This window comes from Myotis nattereri, assembly GCF_964212035.1.
Source record: "Myotis nattereri genome assembly, chromosome: 1".
In the NCBI taxonomy this organism is placed as follows: Eukaryota; Metazoa; Chordata; class Mammalia; order Chiroptera; family Vespertilionidae; genus Myotis; species Myotis nattereri.
The window spans coordinates 110,764,202-110,781,893 of record NC_138075.1 but is presented as its reverse complement, the minus strand read 5'-3'; the positions used below and the strand labels follow the sequence as shown (position 1 = coordinate 110,781,893).

Sequence of the window (17,692 nt, the reverse complement as noted above, 5' to 3'; positions counted from 1 at the left end):
ATCCAGCCTGTACCAGGAAGGCCTTTTGGATAGTAAGTCAGACCTGCAAGAAGTAAGGGAGCAAGCCACAGGGATGGGCATATAGGGAAGAGCATGCCTGGGAGGGACGGCCAGGGAAAAGGCGGTGAGGCAGGAGTCACCTGGGTGTGTGCGAGAGACCTCCAGGAGGCTAGTGTGGCTCGAGTGAGTGGCCAAGGGCCTCAGGATGAGGTGAGGTCCGTTTCCCCTGCCCGAGCCCCCAGGTCCTTACAGTACTGTGAGGCCCTGAGTGAAGTGAGGAGCTGCTGCAGGATTTGAGCAGAGGAGTGATGTGGTCGGTTCGAAATCTGTAAAGATTTATTCTGGCTGCTCTGTGAGGTGGGCAGGGCAGAAGACAGTCAGAGGGGAACAAGAAAGCTATTAAGAATCAAATACAGAAATCCATTGCTTTGGGCCTCAGTGCTGGAAGTGCAGACCGTGAGAAGGGGTCCGATTCTAGACATGGTTTGAAGGTAGGGCTGGCAGGACATGCTGACAGATTGGAGTACCTCGGGGCTCATGTATGTGGTCACCCCACACCACCATTGTGAGAACTGAATGCAGTAACAGCTCTTCCTGTTCCCTAGTCTAGAGGCTTCCAGAAACCAGGAGCCACTGCGCCTGGGACCCCAGGCTCAGGGTGGAAACAGTGTGTGGGCACCTGGGCCATCACATAGGAAGCCGGGTGGGTTCCAGGCAGGCTGGTTCCAGCCCTCATTGTCCAGTTGGGGAAAATGGCTCTCAGAAATGACTGATTTGGGGTTTAAACCCAGCTCTCCTGATACGTATCAGGACAGAGCCAGAGTACCCACCCTGCCGGGGCTGCTGCAGCACAAAGCCCACCCAGGACCAGACCCCCAGCCTCCCCTCTATGTAATAGATCATTGTTCTCAATGGTCTCCACAGACCCCCCCTTTCTGAAGACTCCCCCACCTTACCAGGCTGCCCAGAAATGCAGGCTTTGATAAGCTGAGTTTTCCAGATAAGAGGGTCAGCTCCCAGTGGCCCCCTAGTGCCCCATCTCCAACCTGAAGAGGTCCACTGTTCCTCTCTCCCAGACAGAAGGCCCCTCACATCAGCTGGTGCCAATCAATAAGCAAGAGAGAGGAAGGGTGGGGTGGCCTCCTGCCAGGTTAATCTGGGTCAACTGTGTCAATGTCAGTTCCAGGCACTGGGAGAGCGTCAGTGGTTCAGTGCAGGGAGAGGACCCAGATACCCAAGTCACAGCAGCCCCATGTCCACACCCTCCCCACCCCAGTGTTTCACTTGATTCTTAAATGCTTTCTTGTTTATTCACCCATAAATGCCCGGCTCTGCCACATCCTGTGACTCCCTGAAGCCTCCAGAGACACTCTGAGCCTGCCCTGGGTCTCAGAATGCTCTGCCCCCTCCCACTCAGCTGCCTCAGCTCCACTGTTCTGCTTTCCCGCTTGTCCTCCCTGCTTCACCCACACGTATTCTCACAACCCTTTAAGGCCTCTTCTTCCAGCTGCCTTCCCTGACTGCCCCAATCTGTGGCTTTTGTCTCCTCTCAGCAGCTCTCATCACCATGATCATTTGGGCCATGAATCCACAAACTATTGAGTTATTGAACCCTTGCATATGAGTTGCTTGGGGCAACCAGTCCAGGAGGCCACATGTGGGTAGGCACCTCTCTCCTCCTTCCTGGTCCACGGGGTTCTCTGGGCTGAAGATAGACCAGGCATCTGGGACAGACAAATCATTCATCTTCATTAAAGCATTGGGTGGCTCCACGGATAAGCTTTGTAAACTGTGCAGTGCAGTGCACAGGGGGACCTGAGGTGGACTGGGTGGGGTTACAGGAGAGACAGAAGAAGGTCAACTGCTAGGACCTCAGAAGCAGGAGGAGTATGACAGACAGGTTCCTGCAAAAGTCAGGGCTTGGAGGTGGGACTGGACTTGAAAGGTGGGGTGGCCTCTCTCATTCTGCAAGAAATGATGGATCCAGGACCTGGGGAGAGGCAGGAGGGAAACTGGGAGAGATGTGAGCTGTGTTGCAGAGGTAGGGAGAAAATGGGTTCCTTTGGGAACCATAGTTACAGACTGGATAGGAGAGTGATAGAGGGAAATGGCTACTTGGAGAGGAGATATGAGAGGATAAGAGGTACCAGGAGGCAGTAAGAAGAGGCCACTCAGCCCTGGCTCTCTCCACAGGTCGCCAAGGGCCCAGAAGACTCCCCAAACACCACCCAGCCTGTGGAATCTGTCACCAGCCACCTGTCTCCTTCTAATAAGGAGACTATCACGGTCACCCTCCATGGGGCCACCAACCTCCCTGCCTGCAAAGATGGCTCTGAGCCGTGGCCCTACGTAGCAGTGTAAGTAGCTGCTGAGAGTGGGTCGGGGCCTGGTGCCCACTGGAGCAGAAACCAGAGTGTGGTTATTTAGAATACGAGCACCCAAAGCTTTGGGGCTTGGACTGTGATACCCAGAGGGAACGCCAAGTGTGCATCACACAGGGGCTGGGTGACTCTGCAAATGTGAGGCCTGGCATCTTCCTGCTGCATGGAAGGTGCTCGCCAGGGCTAGGGAAGAAAGGGCAGGCCACTCCTTGATCCCATAATTCACTGGGCTGGGCTTGGACACCACCTGACCTTAGGGGCAAGGCCCCCGGATGCAGAGGCCTGGGCTAGGCTCAGTGAGGGGTGAGGGTGGTCAAAGGAAGGAGAAGTCCCGGGCCTTACCTCTCCCAGACTCTCGGTGCCCCATCCTACCATCCTCCTCCTTGGCCCCCCTACTCTCTGGTCATTTCGATCATGGGGACTTCTCTAGTTCTTGTCTTTTAATGCACTGCCATATCCCCTCCAGCTAGCTGCAGTCAGGGTACACACTTCTCATAGCTTGATATCCGAGCGAGGCCTGCCATGCCATGTCTGCTGCCAAGCTCATGGACCTCACTTCTCTCAGAATGGCATCAAAGGGCTACAGAGTCTCCATCCAGCCAACCTTCCATATGGATGTTGGACATCTGCTCAATCTTGATTATAAAGCACTCTGCATGCTTCCCCCGCCCCCGCCCCCATGTTTGCCATCCCTTAGCCCAGCGGTTCTCAGGGGTCTCCTAAGACCATCCTGCATATCAGATATTTGCATTACGATTCACAACAGTAGCAACATTACAGTTATGAAGTAGCAACGAAAATAATTTTATGGTTGGGTCACAACATGAGGAACTGTATTTAAAGGGCCAGAAGGTTGAGAACCACTGCCTTAGCTCCTTCTGTAGAAACTAAGAGCCACCAGGGCCTCCTGCTATACCTCCCTCCACCTCCCCTCCTCCACCAATAACAGCATCATTCAGTGCCTGCCTATTGGCTTTTCTGCACATTTTCTTTTGGAAAGTGCCTGCCCAGCCTTCTCCCCAACACCTGCTGAAATCCCACCTTCAAAGCCTTGCTCATGCTGCCTCCTCAACTCTGGCAGCTGCCAAAGTTGAGCTCTCCCATCTCTGGAGGCCACAGCAGTATCAAACCAGTCAGATGCACTTTATGTAAAAAAGTGCTGCTCCTCTGTTTCCCAAACTAGGGTTCCCCAGGACAGGGAACATTTCTCTGACAATGCACCTAGCATAAGCCTGAGCACAGACTTAAGAGGCCAAAGAGCAACTAAAGCAAACACCAGGTCACTATAACAACAACTACTGCACCCCATAGAGTGAAAGAAGGCTAGACGGTGGGCTGGAGACCAACAGGTGAAACACTTGCTTGTCTCAAAAGCCCCATCCCCACCTGCCAGCTCCCAGGCCCTCTCCTCCCCCAGCTCCATTTCTGTGGAGAGGAAGGACAGGTGGCAGAGAGAGGGCTTGGCAGGGAGCTTTCGGTCTCTGCTCAGCTATTTCCATAAACCAATTATCGCCCATCATCTAGGGAGATTGAGGCCCTGCCTATCACCAATCCAGCCCGGCGGCAAGGGGCGGGGGGTGGGGGGTGGGGGGTGGGGGGGGGGGAAGCTGGGCGGCCCGCTGCTCCTCCACAGGCATCACGACCTGCGCCTTCACCCGGTTGCCATGGGAACGCTCAGTTGGAGCTGTGCTGGGCTGGAGCTCGGGTGTGGGGTGTGGGGGCGGGAGGAGCGCCTAGCTGCACCCTTCAGCACCCAGGGAGGGGGCAGGGAGCTGCGTTCCAGGCCTCCTGGCGGCTAGGCTACGCCTGCCCAAGGTGCTAATGAGATGCAAATGAAGCAAAGGGAGGGCTTCAGAGAAGGAAGACCCAGCTGGTGGGACATGAAAAGGGCTTCAGTTTGAGCCCCCAGCTCCAGAAGCCCTAAGCCCTGAAAAGAACATGGTATCCCCGTATGTCTGATTCAAAACAGTAAAATGCATACCTACAATGAGCATTACTTAGTCCACTAGTGTTTTTATTTTTCTCATGATGAGAATTTTGATGCTTAAAATATATATTACATATATTTTATATATTGACTAATAGTAAATAGTATATTAATATATATTAAACATAATTTCATATTCTTTCAAAATATTTTTTCTTATCTTTCTGTTGCCTGTGTTTTCTGCTGCCTTCAGCTTGGTCTTCTGGCTTAGTTTCCGCTCTCTGCCATCCCACCTGTCTCATCTCAGATTGGAGGTGGGACACGGGATTCCTGTGTCTGCCAGTTCTGCCCTCCGCTCTGGGTTTGCTGCATCCCAGCAGGCAGGCCCATGGTGATAGGGGGTGGAGTTGGGGTTGAAGCACAAGGGCCCAAGCTACTCATTCATTAGCCCACTAAACGAGAGTTGGTGAGGGTTCAGGTCCTAAGAAGGAACCTCCCTAGTTTGGCATGTGGCCTCTTTACCACTATGCAGGCTCCAGCCTTGAGCCATCCTATCTAATAAAGAGGTAATATGCAAATTGACCATCACACCCTCATACAAGTTGGCCACCCCCATGTGGTCACAAGATGGCCACCACAAGATGACCGGCAGGGGAGGGCAGTTGTCGGGGACTAGGCCTGCAGGGGAGGGCAGTTGGGAGAGACCAGGCCTGCAAGGGAAGGCAGTTGTGGGGGGCCAGGCCTGCAGGGGAGGGCAGTTGGGGGTGACCAGGCCTGCAGGGGAGGGGAGTTGGGCGGGGGGGACCAGGCCTGCAGGGGAGGGCAGTTGGGGGTGACCAGGCCTGCAGGGGAGGGCAGTTGGGGGTGACCAGGCCTGCAGGGGAGGGGAGTTGGGGGGGGGACCAGGCCTGCAGGGGAGGGCATTTGGGGGTGACCAGGCCAGCAGGGGAGCAGTTAGGCATTGATCAGGCTGGCAGGGGAGTGGTTAGGGGGTGATCAATCTGGCAGGCAAAAGCGGTTAGGGGCAATCAGGCAGGCAGGCAGGTAGGCAAGTGGTTGAGAGCCAGCAGTCCTGGATTGTGAGAGGGATGTCCAACCGCCTGTTTAGGCTGGGATCAGGCCTAAACTGCAGTCAGACATCCCCCGAGGGGTCCCAGATTGGAGAGGCTGCAGACTGGGCTGAGGGACACTTCCCCCCCCCCCCCCCCAGTGCATGAATTTCATGCACCAGGCCTCTAGTCCTATATAATAAAAGCCTAATATGCAAATTGTTCCCTTGCCACTCGCTATGACGTGCGCTGATCACCAGGGGGCGGTGCAGAACATGACGGGCATCCACAATGCAGTGCTGGCAGTGGAAGGCAGTGAAGGCGCTGCCAGCCCCGTTGGGCCCCCAAGAGCAGGACTGTGGCAGGATGGTGGAGCAGGTAAACAGGCGGCACCAAGCTAAGGCGAGTGCAAGTGGGGGCCCCAATTGCCCTGCCAATCACCCTGCAGATGGCGACCAGTGGCGGGGGGGGAGCCACCCAGCTCCCAGGCACTGAGGGAGCCAGGTGGCCCCCCTCCCACCCCGATTGATTACCCCGCAGGTGGGATGGTGGAGCAGGTGAGGAGTTAGCGCCAGGCAGGGTGCCAGGCAGGGCTGCAGGGCTGCGAGGCTGGGGGCACAAGCTGGGGCTGCGAGCCTGGGGGCACAAGCTGGGGTCCGATCCCCACAGGCCACCCCGAGGGACCCTACCCATGCACGAATTTGTGCACCAGGCCTCTAGTCTAGTAATAAGATGCATCTTCCAGGCCAATAGGTCCACTTGGCTCATCTTGAGGTTCTGCCTCTTTCCATCTGAGCCATTGGCCTGCTTCCAATCTGACCCTACTTCTCCACTGAAACAGCTTTCTCTAAAGTCACCAGTGACCGTCATGCCTGACCCTATATCCAACAGTCATCTTACCTTTTGTGATCTCTCTGGGGCATTAGCCCCTCATGACCACTCATTCTACTTGAAGCCCTTTATTTTCCTGGTTTCCAAAATGCCTCCTCTCTTATTTTCCTCTCTGTGCACCACCCCTTTATCTCTTCTTCCTGGCACTAAATGTTGACCTGCCCCAGGGTTCAACCCTCACTTGCTCTTCTTTCTCTATACTCTCACATGATCTCATCCTCACCCTGGTATCAAATCACATTCTCTCACCCCATTTAATCCATCACCCAGCTGTGTCATTTCTCTCCTACCTTGTCTTTGCTGCTTCTCTCCATCAGCTCCACCACCTTAGGCTACTAGATTATTCTTCTGCTCTTGGTACTTGCCCCTCTTCAAACCCCCTTCAAAGGCAGGTTGCTATTTGATACCATGGGACCACACTACTGAAGGAACTCATTCTTCGAACCCTCCAATGACTTCTCATTGCTCCCAGAATAAAGAGGATTCTAGGCCCAGCATGCATGTATCTTTGCTGGCCCCTTAATATAACCCCCCCCACACCCCCCCCCCCCCCCCCGCCGCCCACACACACACACACACACACACACACACACACTCTCTGCTCCAGCCACTCCAGACATCTCTCTGTTCTCTGAGCAGACACTGTTTCCTCCCACTCCAGGCCTTTGCATACTCCCTCCCTCAGAACATTCTTCCTTTCCCTCCTCCCCTCATTGGATCTCAGCTTAGTCATCATCTCCTCAAGAAAGCCCTCCCAAACTTCCCAGGCCAGGCTAAATCCTCCCCACTTATTATAGTTTCGTGTCTTGTGTGCTTTTATGTGATTATTGGCTTACTCTTCCTCAGTGCCTCCCACATTGTGCCCCACTAGTTCCATAAGCAACCACCAGGTCTGTTTTGTTCACCATCCAATCCCTACTATTCAACACAGTATCTGGAACATAAGAAGCTGTCAACAAATATTGAATGAATGAGTAAGCAAGTGAATGAGTGAATCTGGCCCCATTTCTAGCTTTCTCTGTGACTTTGGGAAAGTTATTTCACCTCTCAGTCCTGAATACCTCACCGGGGAGCCAGCTTCAAAGGAATGTGGAGATGGCAGAGCCAAATGGGGAGATGCTGATGATAAAGAGTGACGCGGAGGTGAGGGGTATCCTGGAGGTGAGGGGTATCCTGGTGGTGAGGAGTATCCTGGGGGTGAGGGGTATCCTGGAGGTGATGGGTATCCTGGGGGTGAGGGGTATCCTGGGGGTGAGGGGTATCATGGGGGTGAAGGGTATCCTGGGGGTGAGGGGTATCCTGGGGGTGATGGGTATCCTGGGGGTGAGGGGTATCCTGGAGGTGAGGGGTATCCTGGGGGTGAGGAGTATCCTGGGGGTGAGGGATCTCCTGGGGGTGAGGGGTATCCTGGAGGTGAGGGGTATCCTGGGGGTGAGGGGTATCCTGGGGGTGAAGGGTATCCTGGGGGTGAGGGGTATCCTGGGGGTGAAGGGTATCCTGGGGGTGAGGGGTATCCTGGGGGTGAAGGGTATCCTGGGGGTGAGGGGTATCCTGGGGGTGAGGGGTATCCTGGAGGGGAGGGGTATCCTGGGGGTGAAGGGTATCCTAGGGGTGAAGGGTATCCTGGGGGTGAGGGGTATCCTGGGGGTGAGGGGTATCCTGGGGGTGAGGGGTATCCTGGAGGTGAGGGGTATCCTGGGGGTGAGGAGTATCCTGGGGGTGAGGGATCTCCTGGGGGTGAGGGGTATCCTGGAGGTGAGGGGTATCCTGGGGGTGAGGGGTATCCTGGGGGTGAAGGGTATCCTGGGGGTGAGGGGTATCCTGGGGGTGAAGGGTATCCTGGGGGTGAGGGGTATCCTGGGGGTGAGGGGTATCCTGGAGGGGAGGGGTATCCTGGGGGTGAGGGGTATCCTGGGGGTGAAGGGTATCCTAGGGGTGAAGGGTATCCTGGGGGTGAGGGGTATCCTGGGGGTGAGGGGTATCCTGGAGGTGAGGGGTATACTGGGGGTGAGGGGTATCCTGGGGGTGAAGAGTATCCTGGGGGTGAAGGGTATCCTGGGGGTGAGGGGTATCCTGGAGGTGAGGGGTATCCTGGGGGTGAGGAGTATCCTGGGGGTGAGGGATATCCTGGAGGTGAGGGGTATCCTGGAGGTGAGGGGTATCCTGGGGGTGAGGGGTATCCTGGGGGTGAGGGGTATCCTGGGGGTGAGGGGTATCCTGGGGGTGAGGAGTATCCTGGGGGTGAAGGGTATCCTGGGGGTGAGGGGTATCCTGGAGGTGAGGGGTATACTGGGGGTGAGGAGTATCCTGGGGGTGAGGGATATCCTGGAGGTGAGGGGTATCCTGGAGGTGAGGGGTATCCTGGGGGTGAGGGGTATCCTGGGGGTGAAGGGTATCCTGGGGGTGAAGGGTATCCTGGGGGTGAGTGGTATCCTGGAGGTGAGGGGTATCCTGGGGGTGAGGGGTATCCTGGGGGTGAGGGGTATCCTGGGGGTGAAGGGTATCCTGGGGGTGAGGGGTATACTGGGGGTGAGGGGTATCCTGGGGGTGAGGAGTATCCTGGGGGTGAGGGATCTCCTGGAGGTGAAGGGTATCCTGGGGGTGAGGGGTATCCTGGGGGTGAGGGGTATCCTGGGGGTGAGGGGTATCCTGGGGGTTGAGGGGTATCCTGGAGATGAGGGGTATCCTGGAGGTGAGGGGTATCCTGGGGGTGAGGGGTATCCTGGGGGTGAAGGGTATCCTGGGGGTGAGGGGTATCCTGGGGGTGAGGTGTATCCTGGAGGGGAGGGGTATCCTGGGGGTGAGGGGTATCCTGGGGGTGAAGGGTATCCTGGGGGTGAGGGGTATCCTGGGGGTGAGGGGTATCCTGGGGGTGAAGGATATCCTGGAGGTGAGGGGTATCCTGGGGGTGAAGGGTATCCTGGGGGTGAGGGGTATCCTGGGGGTGAAGGATATCCTGGAGGTGAGGGGTATCCTGGGGGTGAAGGGTATCCTGGGGGTGAGGGGTATCCTGGGGGTGAAGGGTATCCTGGGGGTGAGGGGTATCCTGGAGGGGAGGGGTATCCTGGGGGTGAGGGGTATCCTGGGGGTGAGGGGTATCCTGGGGGTGAAGGATATCCTGGAGGTGAGGGGTATCCTGGGGGTGAAGGGTATCCTGGGGGTGAGGGGTATCCTGGGGGTGAAGGGTATCCTGGGGGTGAGGGGTATCCTGGGGGTGAGGGGTATCCTGGAGGGGAGGGGTATCCTGGGGGTGAGGAGTATCCTGGGGGTGAAGGGTATCCTGGGGGTGAGAGGTATCCTGGAGGTGAGGGGTATCCTGGAGGGGAGGGGTATCCTGGGGGTGAAGGGTATCCTGGGGGTGAGGGGTATCCTGAAGGGGAGGGGTATCCTGGAGGTAAGGGGTATCCTGGAGGTAAGGGGTATCCTGGAGGGTAGGGGTATCCTGGAGGGGAGGGGTATCCTGGGGGTGAAGGGTATCCTGGGGGTGAGGGGTATCCTGGGGGTGAAGGGTATCCTGGGGGTGAGGGGTATCCTGGAGGGGAGGGGTATCCTGGAGGGTAGGGGTATCCTGGGGGTGAAGGGTATCCTGGGGGTGAGGGGTATCCTAGAGGGGAGGGGTATCCTGGAGGGGAGGGGTATCCTGGAGAGGAGGGGTATCCTGGAGGGGAGGGGTATCCTTGGCAGCATCACCGGGCGTGTAAGACCTAGCAGAAAAAAGCCTCAGGGCAAAGAAGAAAAATCCGAAAGGGATCAGGAAAACCCAGAGTCTGGCCCACTGCCCCTGACTCCATGTGAAACTCAGGCTAGTCCCTGCTCCTCTCGGAGTTTCAATCTTGCCGTGGTCAGGATGTGAGGGCTGGCCTCCATGCTGCTTCAGGCTGTGCTCTGGCCTGGGAAAGAGCCTTAGTTTCTTGGGAATAGGAGTCACAACTCTACTATCCAAGACAAATTCCACATCCAGGTCTGCTGGGTCAATGCTCAGGCCTGGGGTCTCCCTTAACTGGTCTGGACCTGGCTCAAGCTCCTGGGCCCTGAGCATTGCCTAGAACCTGCCTCCCATCCTGGCACAGAGAGACCTGCCAGTCAGAACACAGCAGCGGCCAGGAAGGCAGTGACCTTGACAGGTGGGGTGCCTCAGAGGTCAGGGTGTGGGAAAGGAGCCAGCCAGGAGACAGCCTGTGGGATTCTGACCATCGGCCGAAGGTTGGATGGCTGAGTTGACAGTTGGTAGCTACTTCTCTGACTGCCAACTGCCCAGAGCGAATGAGCAGGGACAGAGCCAGTACTGAGATGAGAAGAGCTGCTCCCTCTGTCACATGGGGCATGCTTGGCCCTGCCCGGGTGGGAGGGGCAGGGCACAGATCAGGGCCAGTTAGTCATACTCAAAGGATCATTGGTTTTCGTGGATGAGCCTGAGAGCCCTGACCCTGGTCCCAGACTGAGACTGACCTTGATCACACCCTGGTGACTAACTGAAGAAGGTGTTGAGTGTAGAACAATTGCCTAAGGTCCTGGTAAGAGAGGAAGGAGGAAGGTTAAAAAGGGTTATATTTATCTAGTGCAGCCATGGGCAAACTATGGCCTGCGGGCCGGATCCGCCCGTTTGAAATGAATAAAACTATTGAAAAAAAAGACCGTACCCTTTTATGTAATGATGTTTACTTTGAATTTATATTAGTTCACACAAACACTCCATCCATGCTTTTGTTCCGGCCCTCCGGTCCAGTTTAAGAACCCATTGTGGCCCTCGAGTCAAAAAGTTTGCCCACCCCTGATCTAGTGCCTACCATATACCTGGAAAACATGCTCAGTGTGTCTGTGTGTGTTTTGCATCATTTAATTATTGCTTAGTCCTGTGAGCTAGGTGAAATATTATCTCCTTTACAGATGAGGTTACTAAGGCTCAGAGCATTTCTGTGACTTGCCCAAAGTCACAGAACTAGTAGGTAACCAAGCCAGGATCCAGGATTCCAGAATCCAAAAGTTCTTTCCACCTCATCCCTGCCTTGATCCTTATGCAGCAGTTGCCCACTTGGAAGGGGCCTGTTGCATCAGGGCCCTAAGCCAGATTTCCAGAGAAATCTGAGAATGCCCCCCCTCCCCCCACTAGGATTTGGATTGCTCACACTTTCCCCTGTCTGGCCATGGGCCTTAGCCAAAGGGCCTCAGAGGACAGGGATTTGGGTGGAGTGGATGGAGGCCTGGCATGATTCACAGACTTATCTCAGCAGCCAGAGGGTTGGGCTCAGCAAAAGAAATTAATCATTATTCATCATGACAGTGGCAGTGATCATGGCTGCACTCACTTAGAGCCTGGTTCTCCACACGCTGGCTCTAATGCCATAGCCCTGGGAGGCAGGTTGCCTTGGCTCCATGTGATAGCCAAGGAGGCCAAGGCCCCAGGCAATGAATGGACTTGAGGTCACATGGCTGCCAGTGGGAGTGGAGCACATGAAGATGACCATCTAGCCACTGGCCACTTGCTCTGGCAGAGGCCCAGGCTCTTTCCCTCTCCCAGCAGGATGCCTGTCGGAAGAGGCACATGGCGAAGGAGAAGGCCCAGCATAGGGCCTGGGAATCTGGGGTCTTATTCCCCTTTCAGGCTCCCGAGCTGGCAGTGGGTCTGACTTTCCCGTAATGTCAGTCCCTCTACACTCAGAGCTTCAGAATTTTTGTTCAGTGAGAACATTCCTGTATCCCAGAACTATAAACACAGCTGGCATCAGTGGTTAAGGAAAGGTTGGCCTGTGACACCCCCAGCCAGACTGAAGTCATAAGAATTCTTTCCAGTTCTCCCCCTATCATCACTGCCCAAGCCCCTGAGATCTTCTCATGCCAGAAACACTCACTCAGACCCAAAAGGCATGAGCTCTCCCTGGGAAGTGCCAGGATCCTGAAGGAGCAGTCCAAGAGAGCAGTGCTTACCAAGAGAAGTAAGTACTTGTGGGGAGATCTCAAGCAGGGAGGCAGGCCAGGGGGCCTTCCTGGTGTCCTCATGGCATTCTGCCCAGGCTGTTTCTGAGCATGGACATAGCTGCTGGCAGGGCTCCTCCTGACTCCCAGGACACCATGAGTAGCCAGGAGGCTTGATCCTCCCTCCAGGCTTTGTCTGGCTTCCCTCTGCCCTTGTCTGGCCCCATAGGCTTCAAGGTCAGATGTTAGATGGTCCAGCATCTATTGAAAAGTGAGGAAGGTCACTGGGCAGGAATTTGGTGTTTGGGCTCCAATATAGTTCCTCCTGCTTGTGCTCTCCCCATTTCTGTCATCTGTGGTCCTTACACACACAGTGAGCTTCTGTCAGAGGAGTGGTGCCTGGGAAGGCAAAGTCAGTGCCTCCAGGGCTCCAGTCAGCCAGGTGTGTGATGCAGTAGAGAGTGGAGGCAACTGTGGCGAACTGGAGAGCACACAGGTTATTTCGAAAAGCAGCCCGAGTCGCCCCCGCTGATTTCTGCCTTGGAAGAATGCAGGCAGCTCTCTCAAATTTAAAAGATAAACCTGAAACCCAGGTGGCTGGGTAAAACTGGCCAGTTTTTACATGCAGACCACTTGCTTCAGCTCAGTCAGGATCTCTAGGCCTTTCCTCATCACCGGCTCCTCCCACTCAGACGCAACCTCCACATCCAGCTTCGCTGCTCCCTCTTCTCTCAGGGGCCAGTGACTTCTCCATAGCTATGTGTCCTCTATATGTGTCTGAGAGGCACCCCTTCTTTTCCTTTGAGCAGCCTCCCAAGAACTCAAAACCTACAAAGACCAACTGCATTAGGGGCTGGGGGAGGGGCAGGCATGGAGTGGGAGTGTTGTTGATGGGCTATTGTCTGGTGAATTGGGAGACCAGACACTCCCTGCCTCCATCTCCACTCCTGCTTTGAGGAGCCTCTGGCCACATCTTCTTGCCCAGCAATCCCAGGGGAGCTTGGCCAAAGCTAGAGAACACTACACCTGGGCATGGAGAGAAGGGGGCTGGAGAGAGAACAGGTCAGAGAGGACCACAAGCTTTGCTTTTCTCTCTGACTACCTCACCCCTTGCTCCCAACCCACAGACCTGGATCAGCCAGCCAGCTCCTCCCCAGGCCCTAGACCTTCCCATGAGCCAGCTCATGCCCCCTCCTCTTCATCTATTCAAGCCCTGCCTCTTCCAGGAAACATTCCCTTCCAGGTCCAGCAGATGAAGAGTCAGAAACACAAGAATCCAGCCTTAGCCCACCCTGCTTAGATGACCGTTCCTGCCCAGGACAACTCTCACATCCTGTCCCTATTGGGTTAAGGAGCAGGGATTGGTTTTTTCTGTGCCTTCCAGGGATCGAGGTAGGCCTGTGGCCTGGGAGTCTGGCTGCTTCTTGGCCTGGAGGATAGAGGAGGCTGGCCTTCCTGACTCAGAGGCCAGCATGTAGGGTATAGGTAGAGGGGAATTACCCTGCCTTCTTAGGGCAGAATGAGGCCCAATCATGACATATAGGTCATGGCTTGGAGCAATCTTTTTTAAAAATCTTTTTATTGATCTTTTTAGAAACAGGGGACAGGAGAGGGAGAGAGAGAGAGAAACATTGATGTGTAAGAGAAACATCTATCAGTTGCCTCATACCCTGACAGGGGATTGAACCTGCAACCCCAGGCATGTGCCCTGACCATGAATCAAACTAGTGACCTTGTGGTGCACAGTATGATGCTCAACCAACTGAGCCACCCAACCAGGGCTGGAGCAATATTAATCTGAACCTGAATCTCCACCTCCAAGTTCCCCAGGTGAGCAAGCAACAGGGCTATGGTGGACTAGGTCAAAAGGTCACAAGACCTCTCATTTTACCACCATCCATCTAAAGGCTCTGCCTGGCATGCATCCTTCTCAGTCTGCCTAACTATCTCCTTCCCTAGGAGCATCCTTCTGGTCTTTCAGGAATCAGGGGTCTGCCCAGCGAGGAATGCAGCAGCCAGAACAGACCCAAGCTTGGTGCCTGGGATGGGCAGTTAGGAAAAGCCAGGTGGCCTGCATCCTGGGTTTCCAAAACCCTGCCCGGGAGGAGGCCAGACCTTGACAGTTGTTCATCTCTGAGGCTTTGAGGCGTGTGGAAGACCAAGAGGACAGACTGGGCGGGTGCTGGGAGTGACCTTAGAGACCTGGGAGGCAGCTCGAGGGCTGGCAGATGGGGATAGGGTCTGGTACATTGTGGCACACAAACCTCTCTGGGGCAGCGTGTGTGTGTGTGTGTGTGTGTGTGTGTGTGTGTGTGTGTGTGTAGGCAGGGACAGTGGCACACAGGTTCCATGCCTGTGGTGTGTGCCTTGGAGGGTGGTCAGAGGTCAGTGGAGAGTGAGGGTGGCTCCGGAGCCTGTGCACCATCTATCATTGTCCTGTACTTTTCCACCGCTGACCTCTGCTCACAGCAGCAGCTCCTGGGAGCCAGACCACACATTTGCCTTAGTTATGACCTCACAGAAGGACAGCAAAGTCCTTCGTCTTCCCTCCCACTGACAGGTGGGCTTGGGCCTGGCCCCCACAGGGCCACCTGGCTAGAGTTTGTCAGACACATACATACCCCTCCAGCACCCAGCCAGGTGTGGGGGGGTTACATTTCCCAGCAGCTTGGGACCCAGGGCTGCTGCACTGTGCCTCTGAACCCTCCCCACCATGGCTGGGTTAAGTGAGCGCCAGGACAGTGACATGGCCAACAGCAGCTCCCCCAGGCCCAGCTAGAGGCCAGGCCAGAGCACTAGGACAGAGAGGGAGGGCATCATCTTGCAGATGCTGTGAGGAAGCAGGTCCTGGAGAGGCAGGCCCCTGGGCTCTGAGACTGAACTGGAGACCTAGTTTCCTCAGGGGCCTGAAGGTCCTAGAACTTGGCCTTCCATGTGCCCAGCTGTAGGCACAGAATAGGGGTTGGGAGCAGGGAATGAGTTGGTCCCCTTCTCTACTTCTGTGTGGAATCAGCGGCCCCTCTAGCTCTTCAGTTTCTAGAATAACATCAAGACCTGGAGGAGTCAGCTGTGCCAGGAAAAGCCATTATCCTGACAGCCTCCCTCCACTTGCTAAAAGCTCTCTCCTTCCCCTGGGGCCTCACCCCTCCAGAGTTATTTCATCGCCACTCACCTAGCCCTGACCCACCTCTCTGGTGTGTGTCTGAGGGAAGGGAGGAGAGGCACTTGCTTAACTCTTTCTATACCTGAGTGAAGTCAGCACCAAAGTCAGCTCCCTTGGCCTTGCTCATGGTCCTTCCTGTCTTTCCACCTGGGTTCCTCCTGCCAGACACACAGGAGCTATTGTAGAGAAGGGAAGGGGGACAAGAGGCCAAAGCTAACAGGAGGATGAAAGACAGGCTGACAATATGGTCATGAGTTCCAACTTGAATCTGTCACTGCACTGCTTGTGACTTAAGGCCTTCACTCACTCTTGGTTCTGTCTTCTTAGTACACTGGGAGGCCCCCAGGGGATACAAAAAGACTGTGCATGGTGCAGGAGCTTTGAGGCTTTGAGTAGTGTTTAGGGCAGGGGTGGGCAAACTTTTTGACTCGAGGGCCACAATGGGTTCTTAAACTGGACCGGAGGGCCGGAACAAAAGCATGGATGGAGTGTTTGTGTGAACTAATATAAATTCAAAGTAAACATCATTACATAAAAGGATACGGTCTTTTTTTTTTTTTAGTTTTATTCATTTCAAACGGGCCGGATCCGGCCCGCGGGCCGTAGTTTGCACGGCTGGTTTAGGGTGCAGAAGGGCTGACTTCCTGGAATACCCCCTCCCTTAGTGCTTCCACGGAAGAGTGGAGGCGAGCATCCTGCAGGCAATTCACAGAGCAGGCGGACAAGAGTGGGTAAGAGGCTGCTTTGAGTCCGAGGCCTCTGACTTTGAGGACAGCTGTCGGGGGAGAGAAGCGGAGCACAGAGTGGCAGCAGGAAGGTTATGATCGCACCCTTCAGTCAGCAGAGGTCATAGAGCCTCTGCTCTGCATGAGGGAGGTACCTGGGGGTGGGGCAGGCTGAGCTCCAGGGCCTCCAGCCGTGATGCCTTCTCCTCTCAAGCCTGACAGACCCCTTGGCAGGGTGAGCCCTGAGTCTGAGGAAGGCTCCAGCTCTCTGGGAGACCCAGCCCTGCTCCCCTCAGCCCTCCATCAGTGCTCCCTCACTCCCCTCCATGTGGCCCTCAGGCAGGTCCCCATGGAGAAACATCCAGGTTGTTTATACCGCAAATGAGGGACCATCAGGCCCTGGGCCTTCTGTGTACAGGAGCATCACACTTTCTCCCAGCCCTTCCAAGTACCCTTGAGGGCAGCACTACTCAGAGAGCGTGGGCTCAAAACTCAACTCTGTGTGGCTAAAAGCTTGTACTCCTTCTAGGACTTCAGCCAAAGACCCTCGCTTTTAGACAACGGGGAGACATCAGGCCAGAGACAATTAAAATTATTATTATTAACACTTTATGGTATTTAACAATGTGGCAGGCGCTTTACACATAATATTTCACTTCATGCCCACAACAACCCTGCATTTATCATCCCCATTCACATGAAGGAAGGAAGACACAGCAAGGTTACATACCTTGCCCAAAGTCACCCAACTAGTAGGGTATAAAGCTGGGATTTGGAACCCAGATGGTCTGAATCAGAAACCCTGATTTGGACTCATACAGCCCCTCAGTCAAAGCAGAAGGGGAGCTTGGAGATGGGGCTCCCACAAGATTGGTCACCCATAGGAGTAGGGTTGTGACATGGAGAGAGCAAGGAGTCAGGCTACTGTGTCACTCAGTCCAGAGGATGGAGGGAGCAGTGAGGGCCAGGGGCAGAGTGCTTTCTGGAGGAAAGGAACAAGCTGGGCTGGGACGGCCCACAGGCTGGTGCTGCTAACACCTGGGCAGATGGACTCCCACGCCCCTCACTCCCTTGGGGAACTTCTGGGAGTGGGGCCAAGACTGGTGAGGACACCATCTCTGCTCTCCGCCCCAGGGTGCTGTTTATGCACCCAAGTGTGTGGTAAGGCCCCCCTGCCACAGACTCTCCAAATGACCCCTTACCTGTGACTGCTGCACCATTACAGCTCCGACATAAAAACCTCCTCAGCAGAACAAGTATTAACTCTCTCGCTGAGCTGTTTGATGGTTCTGGATCTCAGGGACTCATCCCAGAGACCTGTGAGATGCACTGGATGCAGAGGGCCCAAGCCCCAGCCCACCTTGGACAGCTTGGCACTGCACCACCTGTGAGTGCTTGAGGGCCAGAAACTCTTCACCCCACCCTGCCCCATGCCCAGCTCCAGGAGCCCAGCCCAGGGCACAGCACACAGTGGGTGCTGCAGAAGGCCTGCGTGTGCTCATTGGAAGGTTTCAGAGCTGGGGGAGCTGGGCTAGAAGCTTAGGGAAGTGAAGGGCAGCCAGGCAGTACCACGCAGCCACCCTGCCCAGAGGCCTCCTCCCACCACACAACCTAGAGAAGATGTCAAGACGATACGAGAGTCT

At 55.4% G+C, this 17,692-nt stretch overlaps 1 protein-coding gene across 1 annotated transcript in view; it reads left to right on the top strand.

Moving 5' to 3' along the window:
* CCDC33 (coiled-coil domain containing 33) overlaps nucleotides 1-17,692 on the top strand; it is a gene marked incomplete at its 5' end in the record, with an annotated part of 98,990 nt that overhangs the window by 4,374 nt on the left and 76,924 nt on the right. Inside the window, one exon of the mRNA XM_081101617.1 lies at nucleotides 2,194-2,357. Coding sequence (XP_080957743.1) covers nucleotides 2,194-2,357 — 164 coding nt within the window. The remainder of the gene's footprint in view (nucleotides 1-2,193; nucleotides 2,358-17,692) is intronic.